General features: G+C 36.6%; 1 protein-coding gene across 4 annotated transcripts in view; it reads left to right on the top strand.

Annotated features, from left to right (window-relative positions):
* RPS6KC1 (ribosomal protein S6 kinase C1) overlaps positions 1-21,440 on the top strand; it is a 220,753-nt gene that overhangs the window by 157,363 nt on the left and 41,950 nt on the right. For all 4 annotated transcript variants that reach the window (XM_065878173.1, XM_065878185.1, XM_065878179.1 and 1 more), the window contains 2 exons: positions 15,685-15,732; positions 16,946-17,078. In XM_065878173.1, coding sequence (XP_065734245.1) covers positions 15,685-15,732; positions 16,946-17,078 — 181 coding nt within the window. The remainder of the gene's footprint in view (positions 1-15,684; positions 15,733-16,945; positions 17,079-21,440) is intronic.

Below are 21,440 nucleotides of genomic sequence, written 5' to 3'. Positions count from 1 at the left end.
TGGTGGATACGTGTTGTACATTTGTCAAAAACCATTGAATGTACAGCACCACGAGTGAACTCTAATATAAATTGTGGACTTTGGTGTGTCAGTGTAGGTTCATCAGTTTCAACAAATGTACTACTGGTGCAAGATGATCATAGTAGAGGAGGCTGTGGGTGTTTGGGGACGGGAGGTATATGGGAACTCTGTACTTTCTGCTTAATTTTGTTGTGAACCAAAAACTGCTTCAAGAAGATAAGGAATAGTAAACAATAGAGCTAGATTGTGCAGATAACATTAATAACCGCAAACTTAATTTAAGGGAATGTAGTTTACCCATAGTTTTTATATAAGGAATAAAAATAGGCTTTGATTATAATTAATAATATCTTTAAGGAACCACATCTAGTATACCTGATTTTTTTTTTTTTTTTTTTTTTAATTTTTATTTATTTATTTGTTTGCTATACGCGGGCCTCTCACTGCTGCGGCCTCTCCCGTTGCGGAGCACAGGCTCCGGACGCGCAGGCTCAGCGGCCATGGCTCACGGGCCCAGCCGCTCCGCGGCATGTGGGATCCTCCCGGACCGGGGCAGGAACCCGTGTCCCCTGCATCGGCAGGCGGACTCTCAACCACTGCGCCACCAGGGAAGCCCCCTGATTTTTTAAAACAAGGGACAACCACATGTTTGATACACACACGTGAGTTTTAGTTATGTTTCATAATGTTCAGTGTTGCAATATCTTATTCTGTCTCTATTGTTGAAATTCACATCTTAATTATAATTAAGAGTATAAAATGAATTCTATACTTGTAAAACCCTTTATCTGTGATATTAATGTTAATATATTGGACTAATAGAGTATTTTTGTTCCAAAGAAGTCAAATTCTTTTTGTATTTAAAGTATGATTGTATAATGTATAATATATTTGTATGGTCAGTTTTATAATAGGAGAACCTAAGTAATTTCAAAATAAAGGGACAAGTTTCATTTTACCTCCTAATGGCTTGGGGTATACAATCTCAGGGTTAGAAAGGACTTTAAGGTCATCTGACCCACTGAATTACAGATCTTGTGGCCCATCTGTAGTGCCCCATTGAATGGCTGTTCAGCTTCAGGGCCTTAAATTAATTAATTAATTTATTATTTTTTTCAGGGCCTTTTATTTATTAATTTAACAAACTTGTTTTGAATGCCACCGTGTAGCAGGCACTGTGTTAGGTGCTATATAAGACATGGTTCTTCTCTTTAGTCTAGCAGGAGAGATATAGGTCAGTATGTAAATTCTAAAACAGGATGGAAGGGACTGTAAAGAAGTGTGAATAAAGACAGAGCTACTTAATGTCTCAAAGTCAGTCATTCCATTTTACACAATTGAAACTCCTAGAAAGTCCTTTTTTCTCTTGAGCCAAATACTGCCTCTTTAGTCCTTAGTACTGCCCTTCTCCAATAACCAGTTTTTAGTTTTTTCAACACAGTGTGTTGTCTTTCCAATTGGTAGTGTTTTATGTTTGTTTATTCTAGTTTTATTTTGCTTAAATTTGGCCTAAATTTCAATCTGTTGAAATATCTTTGGACTTTCCATGTACAAATTTTTGGTTTTCTCTTAGAGTTAATAAATTGCCTCATTTTCCCCCATTTGCTTATTTTTTCTCTGTCCCTATCATTATTTATTACTAAACTCTCTGATAAAACTTTAAAACGTCTCAATGCAGTCAGACACCTCAAATAGTACATTAGATCAGTGGTTTTCTCAGAGTCTTTTCTTTTGGATTCCTTCCTTGTTCTGCTTACGTATGGATTGGTTTGTTCTCTTGGCCTTCTGCATAGCTTTCCTCATCACACTTCCACTTCTTGTTACTGTGGGAATTCTCTTCATCAGTCTTCTGTTGGGTTGGCCAAAAAGTTCGTTTGGGTTTTTCCATAAAAAGCCCAAACGAACTTTTTGGCCAACCCAATACATTGCATTCCAATTCCCGACCCATTTTTTTTCTTCTTCCCTTTCTCTCGCTGGAGGCCTATAGGCTCTTCTCCCTATTCTAAAATTTCACAATGATTTGTTTGGTGGGATTTTTTTTTTTTCATTTGGTGACCTTCAGTTTGTGTAATAATCCAGATGTTTTATTAGGAGACCTAATAATGTCAGTATTTATATGCCTTATCTTTTAGGCTATTTGGTTTTCTTAGAAAAGAACCTTTAAATCTCTTACCAAGGGATCTCGTATTGGACCAACCAGCATTCTGCGAGCCCAGTGGTTGAAGGAGGACTGATGTCCTCATCAATTTGGCATTTAGGTTTTCATATACTGCCCCTGTTTTCAGTAGCACTCTTCAATCCCTCCTTTAGCTGTCTGTAGTATCTGATTCATTCTGTTTTCTGTCTTCTGAAACTTTTCCATCTTTTCTCATCTCCTCTCTTGTTTTCTTTGTAGTCATTATTGTATAACTTTAAACATTTCTTTACTGTTATTCAAAGCAGTTTCTCTAGGGGATAGTGATCTGTATTTCAGAGAATGTTGAATTTAACACATTGTGCAGTCCTCTCAGCTTCATGGCATCCATAATTTTGATCAGCATGTCTTTGTTGACCTTTTTCAAGTTGTTAACAATTTTTTTTCAACAAAATAGGACAAAGAATCCTGCAGATGACATATAGCTATAGAATAATTATTTCAGGTTGACCCAATACCTCCTGGGTACTGCTAGTTACAACTAAGCCATCTTTCCTTCAGCTGTTTCACATCAAAATTTAGGCATCCCAAGTTATTGTAAGTTTAAAGATATACACTATTCTCTTTATCCCCCTTTTAAGACATACTGTTATTTGCCTCTAGTCTCATTTTCCTCTGGTTCATTATCAACACTGTTGCCAGAATAATTCATAAAACTGATACTTTAGGAAAGTGATTTTTCAAAAATGAATAACTCTCTTGCTTAAAAGTCTTTAATATCTTCACATAGAATTTTAGGATAATGTTCAAATTTCTTAGCTAAGCCTACAAAGACCATTCCCAGACCACCTCAACATGCTGTCTTGGTTACAGCCCTGTGGAACTTGTACGATACACAAGGTGTCATGTTTTACACCCCTCTACCTGGAGTGACTTTACCTTTCCTTCATCACTTAATTTGTCTCATTCTTAATTATTGTCTTCTTTTGGAAGGCTCCCTTGCTTACTTACCTCTATGGTCTAATGTAAATATCTTTTGCTGTGTCCTTTTAATGCCTTGAACCTATCTGTCATAGCATTCATCCATATTGTATGGTAGTTCTTGATATTATTTCTATGCCTCCTCCAACAAGCCTTCATATGCCTCAAATACCAAGTATTTTCCTCCTTCTTTCCTAAAAATTAACATTTTTATATATTTTGGTACAGTATTCACAGACATCTATTAGATAGAAAAGATAGTCTAAATCCTGTGCAGAAGATATGTGTCTTTGGAGAATAAGCCTCTATAACATGTCAGACACCAGCTTGGTGACTATATCTTATTTAATTTTGTATTTTTAACATTTAGCATAGTGACTTAAAAACAGCAGATACTCAATATATATGTATTGAAAAAAATGAATGAATGAATGAATGAATGATACCTCTTTACTCACATTATCTTAAAAAAGGTAGGGACCATTTATTCTAATTGGCCTGCCTCCTCACCATTTCTGTCCAGGTCTTTTCCATTTCTATTTTCTCATTTATTCATTCATTCATTCAGCAAATATTTGTTGAGCTCCTGCTATATGTCAAGTGTGATAATAGCCACTGGAGATACAATGGTGAATAAAACACCTAATCTCTGCCCTCTCAGAGTTTATAATTCAGTGGGAAATAGCAGTTACAGTACAGTGTGAAACTGCTTTGGGCGAAGGAAGTACACTAGGGTATTGTGAGAACATGTAGGAGGGGTGCCTAGCTTGGGGCTCTCCAGAGGCTTCTTAGAAGCAAAACAAAGACATGAGGAATGAGTAGGGTTTAGCTCCTAGAATAGAGTTTCAGGCTAAAGGAATTGTGGGACACTCAGCACATGCTTTCTTTCTAGCTTCTTCAACTCTTTGAATTCTTCCTTTTTTCCTTCCTGCCCACCTATGTTTAGTCCATTCTTCGAGACTTAGCTGAAAGCTTATCTCTGCCTTAACTGTAATACTCATCTTTCCTTTCTTTGAATTAACACAACTTAGCATTCAGTTGTGTATTATTTTAGCTTGTATGCCTTTAGTTGCCTTAAATATCTTGTTAACCTGTCCTAGAGGGCAGAAACTATAACTTATCCTTCTTTATTTTCTCTGATAATGCCTAACTAAATACAGTGCTGTCCATGCAGTAAGGATTTAACAAATGCTTGCTGAGTAGTTATAAAGGGGACAAAAAGAGATACATGTGTTTTAAGATTTCAAATACTCTGTGAGTCTGTACCTCAAAATATACTACACGTTCAGGATCAGAGCAAGAAGGGTAGTTTTGAAAACTGTCAAAACATTCATCCTCCTCCCTTTTTCACCCTCTCTCACAGAATGCACCTGTAGATTGTTGGCAGGGAAATTGTTGCAGTCGATGAAATTGTCAGTTTGAGGCTGAGTGTTGTGTCTTTGTGTTTCATATACGCTTTCAAATATTTTGGAATTTTTTAGAACATTAACACATTGTATTCTTCTACTAAATAAAATTTCTAGTCATATTAAAACATTGTTAAATTTTGACCAGTACCAGAATTTCAACTCCATCTGCTACAAAAGTGCAAAACTCATTTAAAACACTTAAAAATAATAACATTTAAAGCTTTCTTGCCCTTGAAGCATTTTCTTCCGAATTGGAATCAGGCTATCTCTGACATTGGCAACTTAGTTGGATATGTATTGATTGACTTGAAGATGTAGCCTCTGTGTCCGTCTGTTATCCTTATAACATAGCATCTACTGAGTACACACTGCACCAATTTTGAACACTATATGAAAACTATGTGGACATATTTGCTGCTCTTTAGGGACTTATTTCAGTTTCCAGGGCCTATAAATTTATTTGAGCATATTTATGGAACACACTTAGCAGCAGAATGAAAATATTAAACCAGAGTATGAATGGACATAGTTTATATCAGCACCAGAGTATTAGGTGTTTCTAGCAAATGCAAATAAGAAGGATCTAAAGCTAAATACAGCAGACTATCCTTATAATTGAATTAATTTTCATCTAAATTTAACAGTGTCAAGTCATTATCCCAAGTGAAGTTCAGAATTCAAACCAAAGAGAACAAATGGTTTCATTATGGTATTGAATGACATAAACTGAATTTGGGCCTATAAACCCAGAACTTCAGAGTTTTTACCTCTCTTTAGCATAATCTCTTTGTAGCCTTGGGCAAGTTGCTTTGCAAAAACAGAAAACAGACAAACAAAATGAGGATGACAAAGGTGTAGAGATCTAGCTTTTAAAGCATTTGGATCTGAGAAGAGCCTCCTAAGTGGATGTTTTTCCTAGCTCTTCAGCATTCTGTTTTAAACTCGATTTCTCTGTTTTTTATATTCTGCCTTCTGCTATATTTATATCCTATTTTCTTACAAAGACACACCATGTCCTTTGGAAGCATGTTTTATGAAGTAATAGATGTGTAGGCCTAGGATTTGAAAAATTATACAAAGTAAAACTCTTTTTTCATATATATAAAAAAGACATTTCTGTGATAGGTTTATTGTTCACTAAATCATTAACCTCACATCCTAGTATGAAACATCATTGAGGAATGGCTCACATTCATTGACATTTGGCTAACAGGAATATGAAATTTAAAATTCATATTTGTGGTTGAAATAATTACTCCCTGGATTATTTTCTGGAGAATCACATGTATTTTGCATTGCCCTAGGGCAGGACTAGATTTAGCTATTCGCCTAAGGATAAATAATCCAGGTGTTGGCCAAGTGACTTTTAGAGAAACATTTTTTTTTAAAGTTTTTATTTTTGATGTGGACCATTTTTAAAGTTTTTATTGAATTTGTTACAATATCGCTTCTGTTTTTATGTTTTGGTTTTTTGGCCACAAGGCATGTGAGAGCTCAGCTCCCCAACCAGGGATTGAACCTGCACCCCCTTCACTGGAAGGCGAAGTCTTTTTTTTTTTTTTTTTTGTTTTGTTTTGTTTTGTTTTGTTTTTTCAGTATGCGGGCCTCTCACTGTTGTGGCCTCTCCCGTTGCTCCGGACGCGCAGGCTCAGCGGCCATGGCTCACGGGCCCAGCCACTCCGCGGCATGTGGGACCTTCCCGGCCCGGGGCGCGAACCCGTGTCCCCTGCATCGCCAGGCGGACTCTCAACCACTGTGCCACCAGGGAAGCCCTGGAAGGCGAAGTCTTAACCACTGGACCACCAGGGAAGTCCCGAGGAACATCTTTAAAATCCTTTTTATCTTTTCTGATCCTGATAAAACAATCTTTGCCAACCATATTTCAATGCCCCTTGGAGGAATGAAACAATGTGGGAGTGACTGGCCTTTGAATTTTGAGTAAATTACTTGTATTTGCAAATCTCATTAGCACCACCAAAATATGCTTATTTTCTTTTTTTAATGTTATGATTCATAACATTATAATCATAATGTTATGATTCATAACATCTTGGAAGATAAAGTTACTTTGGTAACATTTACTCTATTTTTAGCTATCACAATGACAAACTGTGATCTTTTAAAAAATCATCATGATTATTATTGAAGTTACTAAGTATACAGAGGCATGAATTGTGTTCCTGTGGAGCATACACACACAACAGTATTGTATTTGATTACAGAAACTGTAGATAGTTGTGCTCAACAGGTTGTGTTCAATTTAAATAGAGGTCAGGACAAATGGGCTTTGTTATGACAGTTCTTAGGGTACATGAATGTTTAATAATGCCCTAGTTTTAAATTAATTTATAACTAATTCGCTGTGGAAGCTTGGAAGAATTATTAAAAATCAGGATTAAGATTAGAATGAATGCAAACTAAATGTATCTTCTGCCATTTTAAAATCAAGAATTAAAAGATGCTTTATATATTCTAAAAAATACTTTCTGTATTGCTTTTCTTCTAACTACATTAAAGATACCAAAAAAACCAACCCAGGAATCAAAAATGATGTATAAGAAAATTTCATATAAGTGCATTTCTTCTAAGATGAATATATAGCTAGGTTCTTGAGATTCTCTGTTTGTAGTAATTTAAAAGAAACCACAGTATTTTGTTTCTACATGAGGTATTGTGGTGAATATAATCATTACCTTAAGTAAATGACATTTTTGAGTAGCCAGAAATCAGGATTTTTAATTGCTATTTTGTAGATTTTATAAAACCTCATCTCAAAGTGCATTTACCTTGGGTAACATTTGGATTGTGGATATGATGGTACACAGAAAACAAACCTTTCAAAGCAAAGTACCTTATTTAATGACTACCTAAAAAAATATATCTATACCTTTATTATTATTTCATAGACTGAACACACCTTCAATTTATATTTCATTTTATTTATTGTATGCTTGCTTTGTATAAAATTATAGGAGATTTATAAAAACTAGCCACTTCTCCCCTTTTTTTAAAGGAAAAAATCATCACATTTACTTAAGTAAATTCCATTAGAGGTAGTATTTCTCTTGTCTTTTTGTTCAGCCACTGGAGTCCCTTGTGACCTTGGGTATGTATTCTAAGAGGTGACTGATGGTTCGTGATGTTCTGAATTTTCTGGTAGCTTGCCTGTTGCCTGCCTCTAGGTTTGTCATCACCCTTATGCTGGCTTACGCAGTATTCCTTCAGTCTCTTATCTCCAGGCTTTGATGCATATGTTCTGAAGGTGGCCACAGTGACTTTGGGTAGCAGCAGATGGTGAACCTTCAGGCTGCCACCGGCTATACTGGTGTTAAGTTGGAAAGTTAACGTTTGATGAAGAATCAGTAGTGCATATGAAAGAGCTTTCGCTGCTGAAATATCTTTTAATTAAAAAATTAGCATACTCAAACCTTTGTAAATGTCTGGGCATTTAAAGAAATCTAAAATTAGTTGTTTTCTTATACAGGAATTCGTTACTTACCAGTTTAGATTTGTGTTGCTTGCTAGTCCTACTGTGGTTCTTCTCCCCTGCCCCTGCCCCAATATGCTTGTAGTTAAGGCAGATAAAAGAATTATGTAAACTGAACTGGGATGTTTTTGGGAGTTAAATGTGTTTGGATAAACATTTAAAGTATATATATATATAATTTTACATTTCCTTATTTTATTATTATTTTTAACATCTTTATTGGAGTATAATTGCTTTACAATGGTGTGTAAAGTATATTTTGATTTATGGTAATTTGGAATTTAATCATTGGAAAGAAATGTGGATCTTACATACTACTTCCATAGAATCCTAGTAGATTAGTTCTGTGGTTCCTACCTTTGAAGATACTTCTAGCTTATATAGAAGCCTAAAGAACTTAGCCCGCTTCAAAAAGATATTTCTCCTTGCTCTAAGTTGGTTGGTGATGTTTTGGCTTTGCTATCAGTCCACAAAGCAGTACCCTTTTTGATTGTTTGTTCACTTAGTTCATGATATTGTGCTATGTTGGAAGTTCTAGCACAAATAAAACACTGGTAAGACTTCAAATAATTTTTTTCTGTTCCCTTTACATCACAGGGGTACCTTTTATGCTTTGCTGAAAATAGATGCTTGAGAGTAGTAAATAAAAATGTCCTTTAGGATAGAGTTGTAAGTATCCATGTCAAATTTTACTTTTCATACTTCAGTTCTTATCAGTGAAACAACTTTTGTGAGCTTGACCATTAAGAACAGATTGATTTCATGGCATATAACAGGTGAGAAGTTCCTCTACACAGTCTGTTCATGCTGATGCTCCGGATGCTGCAACTTCTCATGGGCAGAAGTGGTAGGCTGAGTATCTTTTGCTTTTGGAGCTGCTGGGCAATGGTACAGGGAACATTGCTAGCCTTCTGATGTCAAAGAAAGAGAAAGACCCCAGTGGGGAGAATTGTTGGTATTAAAGGTCACCTAGTACTCTTTTGTTTTCTGGTAGTTAAATTTTTTATAAGATTATCTCATGAGCATAAGGTATGGAATTAACAATCAACAGTAGAAATACATTTTGAATATTCTAAGCATATAAAATGAGATGGGTTTTAGCAATAAATATAAATAACATTTGATTATCATCCTGTGGTATTGACAGGGAGAGCAAAGGTTTAGTGCTTTAGGTTTGTTGTTCAAAACCATTTCTACAGAAGAATAACCTTACTAGCTCCTGTAAAGCTGCCAAGATGAGTTTGGTTAATAACTCATCTAATAGTGGTCAAGTTAAGTGTGGACTTTTTTTAAAAAGAGAGTACAGTAAGTATAATCATATTTATCTGAAACTATGTTGAAAAAGACTCTCTAACTTGTGGAATTGGGCTTCTCTGTTTTCTCTGGCTTCTTTATTATGTTGATCCCGTTCTTTTCTGGTATGTTTGTTTATGTGTGAATTCCCAGCAGTATAACTTGCACAATTGAAGTCCATTTAGATGACATCCCGTCAACACGAATGGTACTGTGACACCATTAAGGGAAACGCTGTTTGTCTGGTATGGCTATCTCTGTAAGCTTTTCTTAAGCATTAAAAAAAAACACTTTTATTAATTGTTCTGGAGTCCTGTGAAGTAACTGGCACCAAAGCAGAGATAGATATTCCCTCAGATAACCCAGGTAGTCTTTCTTTTTAAAGGAATTGGAGTTGAATTTACTTTTAGAGACTTACAGACTTTGAATGTCAACCTTTAAATTAAGTATCTAAAAAAATTAAAAAATGGGTGGCACATCATCTTCACTGAAGGGAACTATCCATAATTCCTCACCACAATCATAGTGTCTTTATTGCTATTTGTCTCTTTTCTTTTCTCCAAATTTATTTTTCATATGCTTAAAGAAAACTCATCATTTGATACTTTTGATATATTCCCCAACCTCTCCTATCTTTCCAGAGATAGTACCTAGTTAAATATTGGGCTTTCCCCATTCTAGTTAACAAAATTGACTTATAATCAATTGGAGCTTTTCCTGCTACTGTTGCGAAAGAAGAGTAGGCAAGTCTCATTGTGCTGGTGGAATTGAGGAGCAGATGAGGCTAATCCTAAAGGCATAAGTTGTCTGTTTTTTGTTTTTTTTCCCAGTTAGGAACAGTGATTCTATATATTACCACGGGCAAAGATGAAGTAATCTCTCCTGTTAGACCATATGCTAATATAGTGCTGATAAGTAAGTGTGAAAAATGAAAGGGAAAAATACATTACTTGTATTCTTTCAATAAGGTATGATATCCAAGGTAATTATTTCATGACAGGTTTAGTTATAGTACTTGTTTTATCATGAAACAAAAGATGGTTTTAGGAGTCTTTTATTGGGAAGACAATTGTATCGCTTAGTACCAAATTAGACTTTTGTCTTTATAAAGGTGAGCAAACCCATGAAGCAGTTTTTAAATTGATATGTTCTAGTCCACAAATGAACGAATTCTGTTTGAGGGTTAAAGAAGCTATTATTTTGTCCTTTATGCTGACAGCTTCATTACAGATTGGCCTGCTGTTGGCATTAAAAAAATGTTTGGCTCCTTATGATCTCTGTGCATGCAACTATAATATTAATGCAGCGCCATAGCACTGTTCATTAAGAAATGACTCTAAATGAGGTTGAAGCATGTAAATTTGGAAAGATACAGATGTTAAATGCAGTCGTTTCTCTTTGTATACAGCCGCATGGCTAATAATTTCCAAGTGGCTAAAGCTGTTGTTAGCAGGAGTGCTGGTGTGTTAAGAATGGCTCTATAAATAACTTTAAGAACTGAAGTTGAAGGTGCTTCTTTTAAAGACTACTGTTAACTAAACATTATTGCCAAACAGATGGAAAGCATTCACCAGCCTGATGTTTTTAGGTCTAATTATATTATCACCAGCCCTGTACGGCTCAGTTGAAGAGGTGTATCCAGAGGCCAATTTATAATCATTTAGCCAACACCTGTTTGGGAGAAATTGACAGTCAAAGGGCACATTTAAAAAAAATCACATATGTTCTTGTGTTTATTGCCTCAATGTGAACATTGTCTAGTTGCAGACAAACTTGGAGAAGAAAGTAAATGTAAACAAAGCAGCCCTTCTCAGCCATGTTTATCGATCTTAATGTGGCCTTTTTATCAGATCCACTTCATGCTTCATGGCTAAGTGAGACCAGCAAAGAGATATCACTCCTGATTTATGCAGGTACATTCTGTTCAGTCGATTAAGAAGTTTCTGGTAGAAAAAAGTTCTTTGCTTTGTACAGCTTCCTTTTACCTAGTGAAACGTTTTCTATTTCACATAGAAGTATGTTATTTAAATTAGGATTGGAATCTGATGAATAGCTTAAAAGAGTCATAACTTGATGTGAAAACACATGAGATTTAAGGAATACTGAATGTCTTCACAGACTCAGTAGATGTTTATTGAGCCCTCTTTACAGAGGTGTACCCCCTTTTGCACTCATGATATGTTAATTTAACTGTCAAGGTTCAAGTTCTTTGAATGTGCTTCCATGCCTAGGATGTTCAAGATTGGTGGTGAATATAGCTCCGAGGGAAATTATGGGCAAATAGGTCTACGCTCTCTGAAAATAGTTCAAAACCTGATGATCCTACTAACTCTTTCATTTTAGTGTTTTTCCTTCTTCTGACATACTTCTCTTTGGAAAGACATGTATACGTTGCCTCCATTTTCTTATCACCCATTACTAACTCAGAGTAGTTGGCTTCTGTCCCCACCAGTTGACTACATGATGTAGTATTGAAAGTTATGACCGATTTCCTAACTGCCTTAGGCAGTAGTCCCTTCTTAGTCCTCATTCTTCTTGGCTTCTCTTTGTTGTTTGGCACAGGTGATTACTCTCATTGTAAGCATTCTCTTTTCCTGATGTCTGAACCACTATATTTTCTGGGGTTTTTGGTGTATTTCTCACTGTACTTTTGGTTGTTATTGTGTTATATACCCTCAATATTCCAGCTATGTATACACAGACATAAATAGTATAGTTTAGCAGTTAAAGAGGAAGAGCCCTGGAGCCAGATTGCTGGGTTTAAATTTCACCTCTAGCACGTCTTAGCTTTGTGAGCATGGGCAGGTTAACAGTTTTATGTTTGTTTTCTCCTCTGTAACATTGGTTAATAAAAGTATACCTACCTTGGAACGTCCCTGGCTGTTCAGTGGTTAAGACTGCGCTTCCACTGCAAGGGGCGTGGGTTCGATTCCTGGTTGGGCAACTAAGATCCCACATGCCGTGTGGTGTGGCCAAAAAGGAAGAAAATAGAGTATACCTACCTCATTGGATTGTTAAATGAATTATGTGATTTAATTCCTTAAACCCCATCACAGTGCCTGCTATAAAGTGAGCATTCCATTGGGGTACTTCCTCATGTCTTTAGCTGTTATTTTTATGGAGATTGCTCAGTTACTGTACATCTTTAGTCCTGACTTATTTTCTAAGCTCCATTCCCAAATTGCTGTCTACCTTCCAAACTTTTACACCTAAATTCATTCACATATGTTTATTGACGGAGACGGATATGTGTTGGAGGAAATACAGTTTCTGCCCTGGATTAGCTTTCTATCGCTGCATTACAAATTACCACAAACCTTGCAGCTTAAAACAACTAAATTTATTATGTCAAAGTTCTTTGGATCAGAGGTCTGACATGGGTTGCTTTGGGCTAAAATCAAGGTGCTGGCAGGGCTGCATTCCTTACTGGAGACCTGGGAGAAAATCCACTTTCAAGCTCATTCAGGTTGTTGGCTGAATTCTTTTCTTTGTGGTTGTAGGACTGTGGTTGCTGGCTCTCAGCCAAGGGTTGTTCTTTGTTCCTAGAAGCTGCCTGCTCCTTCTCATGCTTGCTGTGAGCTCCAGTGCTTACGTGTGGACCTCTGTATCCAGCAACAACACGTCCCTCTCATACTTCGAATCCCTCTGATTTCCCCTTCTGCCATATCATTTTTGTGCTCTCCAGTTCTGGACAGAGACAGTTCTATAAGGGGTCATGTGATTTGATTAAGCCCAGTCAGATAATCCAGGGTAATCTGTTTTAAGGTCTGTACCCTAATTACATCTGCAGAGTCCTTTTTGCCAGTAACATAACATATTCACAAGTTATGGAGATTAAGATATGAGTGTCTTTGGCGACTGTTATTCTGCTTAAACATGCTGATAAAAAGCTTGAAATTTGGTTGGGATATAGACAAGTGACCAAATAAAACCAAATTGAAGAGGCTGGTACCGTATACAGTGGGAGAACAAAGGAAGAAAATGTCAGTGACATTTGAGCTGAATATGGAAAGATAAGTGCTTGTTTGATAAGGGGCTGGGTGAACATTTCAGGGAGAAGAAGCAATAATAGTGATAGCAATAATAGTAATAACTGGCTGTACCAAGCAGTTTTAAAGCAGTTTAAAGATTATCTCACTGAAATTCTCACAAATTGTAGATACTATTATTATCTACCGTTATGGCTTCTACAGATGAAGCTATAGTATCTTCTGTGGAGTAGAAATGGTAAAACTATCTTCTTGGGTAATTGAAGGAATTAACAATGATTACACATGACTAAAGCACATATTAAACACTTAAAACAGGGGAGGCGAAAGAGAGTAGAAGGTGGAGGAGAGAAATACTTAGGAGGTAGAATTGACTGGACTTGGTCACTGGTTATGAAGGTGGGGGCAGGGGAGAATTCACGGTGACTTAGGGAGCTTTTTGATTTGGGGGTGTTCCATGGGTGGTGGTGTTATTCAATATGGTAAGAGGTGAAGCGGGGTTTTGTTTTAGTTTTAGTGAGGACAGGGCTTTGGGAAGAGGAAGAGATGAGTTTAGGAGGTATCTGTGGGAATATTCAATTGAAATTAATGGAGTTAAAGAATATAGGTCAAGCACTCAGAAGAGGGGTCAAAGATGAAGTTGTCCCTATTACTTAAAATTCATCAGGTCTTAAATGGTTCCTCTTTGTAACTCCCATTTCTTCTCACCATTCTTTTATTTATGTATGTATGTATTTATTTATTTGACATCATTATTGAGGTATAGTTGCTTTACATTGTTGTGTTAGTTGCTGCTGTATAACAAAGTGAATCAGCTATATGTATACATATATCTCCATATCCCCTCCCTCTTGTGTCTCCCTCCCACCCTCCCTATCCCACCCCTCTAGGTAGTCACAAAGCACCGAGCTGATCTCCCTGTGCTATGTGGCTGCTTCCTACTAGCTCTCTATTTTACATTTGGTAGTGTATATATGTCCATGCCACTCTCTCACTTTGTCTCAGCTTCCCTTTCCCCCTCCCCATGTCCTCAGGTCCATTCTCTACATCTGCGTCTTTATTCCTGTCCTGACCCTAGGTTCTTCAGAACACTTTTTTTTTTTAGATTCTATATATATGTGTTAGCTTATAGTATTTGTTTTTCTCTTTCTGACCATTCTTTTATTTTTCTAAGCTTAATATCTTCTTTTACCCTTGACTTCCAACTCTCTGGAGGGGGTGGGGAAAAAAAGCCCTGTTTACAGTGTTTGCAGATTTCTGTGGTGTAAATTCTCCCGCGATGGCCCATTTCGGACTCTGGCTGCTTTTGTGCTACAACAGCAGAGTTGAATAGCTGCAACAGAGACTGTGTGGGCCTGCAAAGCCTTAAATATTTACTACCTGCATCTTTACAGGAAAAGTTTGCCAACCTCTGCTATAGTGTTTCTCCAAAACGATAAGATTAACATAATATAAAATATAAATACTAAGATGTTTATAAAATATAAACTATAAATATGGTAGCATAATTCCCTATCTCTGTTCACTCTTTTTTTCACCAGGATGGGTGCAGGGGGAGTGGATAGTTTGAGGGGGCAATGTGTGAGATTATGAGGGGTCTTGAGGTCATTTTTTTTTTTTGAGGTCATTGTTTTGAATGTGTGCTTTTTCTCTGAATGAGAAGTGACATGATATAACTTATGTTTTTAAAAGCAAACCCTGCCTGCTATTTTGAGAATAGACCGTAGGGCAGCAAAGATGGAAGCAGAGAAATCTGTTGGGACACCATTGTTATAATCCAGGTAAATCTTTGTTTCATTCAGGGTAATAGCTGTGGAAGTGGTGAGGTGAGTTCAGATTCTGGATACAATTTGAAGATAGAGCTGGCAGGATTTGCTGATGGGAAAAGAGGAGTTAAGGATGAGTCCAGGATGGAGAAGTAGCACCAGAAGGGTGCCTTGGGTTAGAGCCTGGGTTATTGAGATCACATTGTAGCAAGTTGCTACATTAGACGTTTTAGGAAGAAAACTGAGACTTCACTTTCTGTAAAAAAAAATTTTTATTTTATTTTTTTAAAACCATGTATGTTTCATGAGGAAAAGTTCTTTTTCTAAAATAATTCTTCCTTTTAAGAAATATATTTAAAAAATAAATCTAGGAAAATGTAGTAGTGTTTCTAAAATATGGCATTTTTAGAAAGGAAACACACTTTTAGATAAGACTGTTTTAATCCTGTGATTTGGCGACTTAAAAAAATCAATTCAGAAATTAACAATTTTGGCAGAGTCAATTTCAACACTTCCCCCAAACCTTTAAAGTATAGTTTCAAAAAGTTATGAGTTCATGTTTCATTGTATTGTAAATAGGTTATTACTCATGTCTTTTATGTAGGTTTTACTTGTAATGGACACAAGGACAGAACAGACATTCATTCTAAAAGTAAGTAGAATTTTTCTGTTTAATGAATTTAGAAATTTATTTTCAAATTATGCTTCTGAAAGAAAATAATTTTTTTCTGGGTGTTTGAATGTTCTTTTATGTTTGCAGTGATCTGTATTTATTTTACTTTGTGTCCTTCCATCACAGTGGATAAATACTCTATAGCATACATTTAAAAAGAGGCTTAGGTTACAGAGTATGGAGGAAATAATTTGGATAAGTTGAAGACTCATTTTATGCTGTTTAAATGTATAGTGTATAATTTAAATACATCTCTAGTACATTTTGCATAATATGTGAAGACCACACGCAATCATACCTTTGATTATGATTATAATTCTTAAGAGCTGAAATTTTGCCTTAAAGTCTTTGTTACAGGTATTTGGGAAAGTGTTATCTATATCCCTGGCCCTGTCTTTTTTCTAAATTCAATTTTGATTCTCTGTATTACTCAATTTGTAATTAAATGAATAAAGGAAGAAAAACCCCTCAATTTTGTAATTTCAAAATCATATTTGAAGTGGATTGTGGTAGTACATATTCTAAAAGTATCCTAATTTAAGCATTTCCACAGCATCCAGAATTAATGAATTTCAGATTAGTTTTATATTTTTCTGATATTTTTTCTTATCAGCATGGCAGTTGGTCACAATGACATATACTGAAATAAATTTCTTTTTATGAGTATACTTTATCACTGGCATTTTCTCAGATTTTTAAACCAGGATATGACAGCAGAAACTACACATACCTTGTTCCTTTGGAGAAAACTCAAAATGATCTTTGTACTTTTTTGGAATAGATTTTTAAAACTGCCTGTTTAATCTAGGAATGCCTTTTGTGTCTCAGGAATTTGAACTGATCTCACGATGTCTACTGCTTTAAAGATATACATAAGTAAAATAAAACTTAAGAAAAGGTCATAGAGAAATAACTGTGTGTCATCCTGATGACTTAGTTTGAGAGCATCTCTAATAAAAACACTGACCCACGTAATTGATTTTAATGGCAGCTTTGTGGCATCTTCCGTTCTCTGGATTCACGCCAGATGCCATCAGCAGAGCCTCCAGGGACTGAGGGGCATAGAGCAGCAGATGAGTGGTTTCTCTGAAGCCCAGGGTAACTCGGATAGATTAGTTTGGTTGATAAACACAGAGCACAGCAGGCTCCAAAGGCAACTGAGGGTACAACTGACCTTTTTGTTCTCTGTCAGGGTCTAAGGAAAAGCAGTGAATACAGCAGGAACAGAAAGACCATCATCCCCCGCTGTGTGCCCAACATGGTGTGTCTGCACAAGTACATCATTTCTGAGGAGTCGGTATTTCTTGTGCTGCAGCATGTGGAAGGTTGGTTTGTAGTTTAAATTGTTTGTGGAGTGAAGAATGTCACCTGCTTAGCTTTTTAGTTTCTATGTCCTTCTTACTTCTGTCATTACTTGAGCGGATAAAACATAGGAAACACATGTGAGAAATTGTTTCCTTATTCCTCTGCTCTCCCTCCCTAGTTTGAGTTGTGAGGGAGAATGAAAGCCCAGGCGAGAGGCAGATTTCATTTGAACTGTAGTAACATTCTTAGATATACTTAACTACTTACTCACTCCTAGGATTGGTCCAATATGATGAGAACTTTAATGTGAATGTGTGCTAAGAGAACTAAGTTTTATTTTAGGGATTTCTCTTGTTTTCTGCTGAGAAGATACACTAATGTTAGATGACAAAATGAAGAGCATCCCCTGAAGAATTAATTAATTACCTCCTTTTTTAGAAGGCATAGGTATTTGCTTAACATTTGACATTACCTAGTTATTCTGATCTGGGTTTTTACGAATACAGCCATTGGCATCACATATGGGTACAAAGCAAAGGTACAGTGCTCTGCCTTCAAACTATGAAATTTCAGCTCTTCGTAAAGGGAAAAGGTGGCCAAAAAATACTATATTTTGGTTTGTTTTTGCCCTTTAACACCTATATTTAAAAAAATAGTCTTTTATGTAGAATGAACACAGCATATAAATATTAATCCACAAAATAAATATTGCCTTCTGGCTTTTGAGAGGTGTTCTTAAAATAATAAAGAAAATTAAAATTATTTTCCATATTTCCTGAATTTTAACATTACTGAGAATAAAGAACTACTGTGCTTTAGTAATAGGCATAACATTTGAATTGAATGCATTTTCCCAGGAAAATGAGTCATTGCTTTGTGGAGTGAGGTCTCGTATGATAACTAATGTAAGATTTTTGGCGGGGGCAATAAACTATTAATATTGTTTATTATGAAGTACAGCACAAGATAACTACAGATGGAGGGAAGACCTCATATGTAGTATTTGATAGGAAATTCAGAAGGGGCTCCATGGTCTCTCAGGTATTAAGAGAGTTAATTGCGTGTGTGAATTGGATAACTAATTCACCTTTGTTCAGATATTATAGACAGCTTTTATCCGAGGATACCGGTGCATTACAGACATTATTGAATTAGAGGTCATGTCATCTGATAGCGAAATACAGCCACCTCTGGTGTGGAACAGAATAACTTGCGTAGTAATAATCCATAATAATTTAGAACAAGGTCAGTAGGATGAATGTAATTATAGTCAATATTCTATTACCCAGTGTGGATTACTCATGTTGGAGATTATCTGTGGCAAATTTTTAATCCTCGTGTACCTCTGCTATTTGCAGCTTCCTCTTCCTGTTTTTCCTTTGCCTTCTCCAAATACAGTACTTCATTTTTTCTTCTGCCATCTTCTCACCTTCTCTTGTACTTCCCAAAGCTGATATTTCAACTGATTTTACTTTGTTACTATAGAGAATGTTTATAATATGCTTTAAAGCCATAGACATGCATGTGGCTTTCAAATTTTCCACTGTTTTAGATTATCTTTACCAAGTCTCTTTCCTTTATTGTTGACCGTACCTGACTTTGAATGGTTATGTGACCATAGAATTTGTCCTGGATTATTTAAACTTGGGGGAGTGGGCAGGAATCTCTTTTGACTACTCATTTCAGGTGTTTATTGTTTAATTTTAAGAAGATTTTATAATACAAATATATTGGATTATGGTGTAAATAGGGACTCTGGATTCATTTAATATTCAGCAAATTTATTGAGCATGTACTATCTATTAAGCTTTCTTTTAGGTGAACAAAGCAGGAAAAGAGTCTGACTTTTTGAAACTTACATTCTTCTTGTGGAGAGTCAAACAGAAAAACAAAAGCATGATAATATTGGCTAATAATAGGGACCATACTCATCTTTAATACAGAGAGCTCTAATCGAGAATGACTGGGGGACTACTTTAGACTAGTTAGTCAAGGAAGCCCGCTCTAAGAAGGTGACATTTAAGAGGAGTTCTGAATGACAAAAGAAATAACCGTTTGGATGTAAGGGGGAAACCCATTTAGGTATAGGGATCAGTGTAAGAAATAGGCAAAAAGAAACTTGCAATGTTTGATGAACAAGAAAGGAGACGATTCAGTTGGAGTCTGGTAGGTGAAGGCAGTGGTGGTATATGAAGCTGTTGGAGAAGCAGGCAGGAGCATGGTAAGGGCTTTGGCTTTCATTCAAGTGCATTGGGAGACCATTGGGCATTTTAAGCAGTGACAATGTCTGATCTACATTTGAGACAATCACTCTGACTGTTGTATGTGGAATGGATTATAGAAAGGCAAGAGGAGAAGCAATGAAGTGTAACAAAGTAGTCTAGGCAAGAGATGATGATGGCATGGCCTTCTGGGATACTTGTGGAGTTGCTCTGAGGGTAGTCAGTGGGACCTGTGATGGATTTGAGGTCAGGGAGAGAAGAATCTAGGATAATTTCCTGGATTTGGCATTGAGCAGTCAAGTGAACTGGCAGACAGTGTGTTATCTTTTTACATGTCAGTGGTACTTTCTTTGTTACCTCTGTGAATTAGGAGGTTGTGCATATATCATAAAAGCATCACTTTCATATACGTGAATAGCTATTACTGAAAAAGTAAACACTGAGGAATTGTTTTCTCCATAATATGAATCCTTGAACATTTATGATTTGGGCTTTAACTCCCCTTTGCTTAACAGAACTATTCATGATTCACATGAGTCTCTTGGACTAATTTTCATAACATTTTAAATTAATTCATTTAGAAATATATGGAGTGCTCTCTGGGATACAGGCTTAGCTCTAACATGGCAGTGAGCAAAATAAAGACTCTGCCCACGTGGAGCTTGCAGTATAGAGGCAGAACAGACACTAAGCAAATACATAAGTAAATATATGAGGGAATGCCAGAAGGGTGAGTTGGGGGTTGTTATTTTATAGAGAGTGGTCACCTTATTAAGAAGGAGACATTTGGCCAATGACCTGAGGGAAATGAGAGAGGGAGCAGATGTGGACATGGGAGGGAAGAGTATCTTGGCAAGAGGGAACAAGTACATAGGCCTGGAGGCAAGAGTGTATTTGCTGTACAAGAAACAGCAAGGTCAAGTGTGGCTGGAGCAGAATGGGAAGAGTGGTAGGAAATGGTATCAGAGAAGTGGGGAGGCAGGTGGGCAGATCCGGCGTGGTCTTCTAGGCCACTTTAAGAACATAGTTTTTATTCTGAATGGATAGGAAGACCTGGGGGACATTGAGCAGAGCAGTGACAAGGTAGGGATTACTCTGGTTGCTTGGTGGAAAATAGAATCTAGGAGGGCAAACTCAAAAGCGGGGAGACCAGGGCTTCCCTGGTGGTGCAGTGGTTGAGAGTCCGCCTGCCGATGCAGTGGATGCGGGTTCGTGCCCCGGTCCGGGAGGATCCCACATGCCGCGGAGCGGCTGGGCCCGTGAGCCATGGCCGCTGAGCCTGAGCGTCCGGAGCCTGTGCTCCGCAACGGGAGAGGCCACAGCAGTGAGAGGCCTGCGTACCGCAAAAAAAAAAAAAAAAAAGAAAAGAAAAAAGCAGGGAGACCAGTTTGGAGGTTGTTGCAGCACTCCAGGTGAAATCGACGCTGGCTTCCACAAAGCATTAGTGGTGGAGGTAGTGAGAAATGCTTATTAGATTCTGAACACATTCTGAAGGCAAAATTGACATGACTCTGCCTTGTATGACTCCATGGTTTTGGGCTTAAATAACTGAAAGAATGGTTTCCATTTACTAAGATGAGGAAAGCTGTGGGAGGAGATTTAGAGGGAAAAACCAGAGATTCAGTGTTGGACATGTGAGTTTGAGATGCTTATTAAATTTCCAGGTGGTGTTGAGTAGGCAGTTGGATATGCCAGACAGGATTTTAGGAGAGAGATTTAAAATGTTTATTTTTCCTATTAATGGATTTCTTATTTTAACTCTGTTAGAAGAAGAAAATGTGGGAGAAACAAATGTATTCAGTCAAGGCTATATGTGTTATTAAAACTTTAAGTTCCTAAGATTAGGGATTATGATTCATTTTATATATATATATATATATATATGTATCCCAGCATTTATAGGAATGCTTGGTACATAGAAGGTGCTCAGTGTATAATTGCTCAATACTGACTAAGAAAAGATGAATGACTAGGTTACAAGAAAGTGATTGGAAAAGCTTCTGTGCAAATAGGTGGGGGATGGGAAAGAGTTTCTCCTCAAGTTAAGAGGGGACCAAAGGGATGAAATGATTCTCTTTTTATTAACTAGTTTTAAAAAATCATTATAAAACTAATATAGAAAGAAATTCATACCAGATGGAAGTATATAAAGTAGAAATA

The sequence above is a fragment of the Phocoena phocoena genome, chromosome 1 (assembly GCF_963924675.1).
Source record: "Phocoena phocoena chromosome 1, mPhoPho1.1, whole genome shotgun sequence".
Lineage (NCBI taxonomy): Eukaryota > Metazoa > Chordata > Mammalia > Artiodactyla > Phocoenidae > Phocoena > Phocoena phocoena.
The sequence above is the reverse complement of the archived record's forward strand: the minus strand, read 5'-3'. Positions and strand labels throughout refer to the sequence as shown.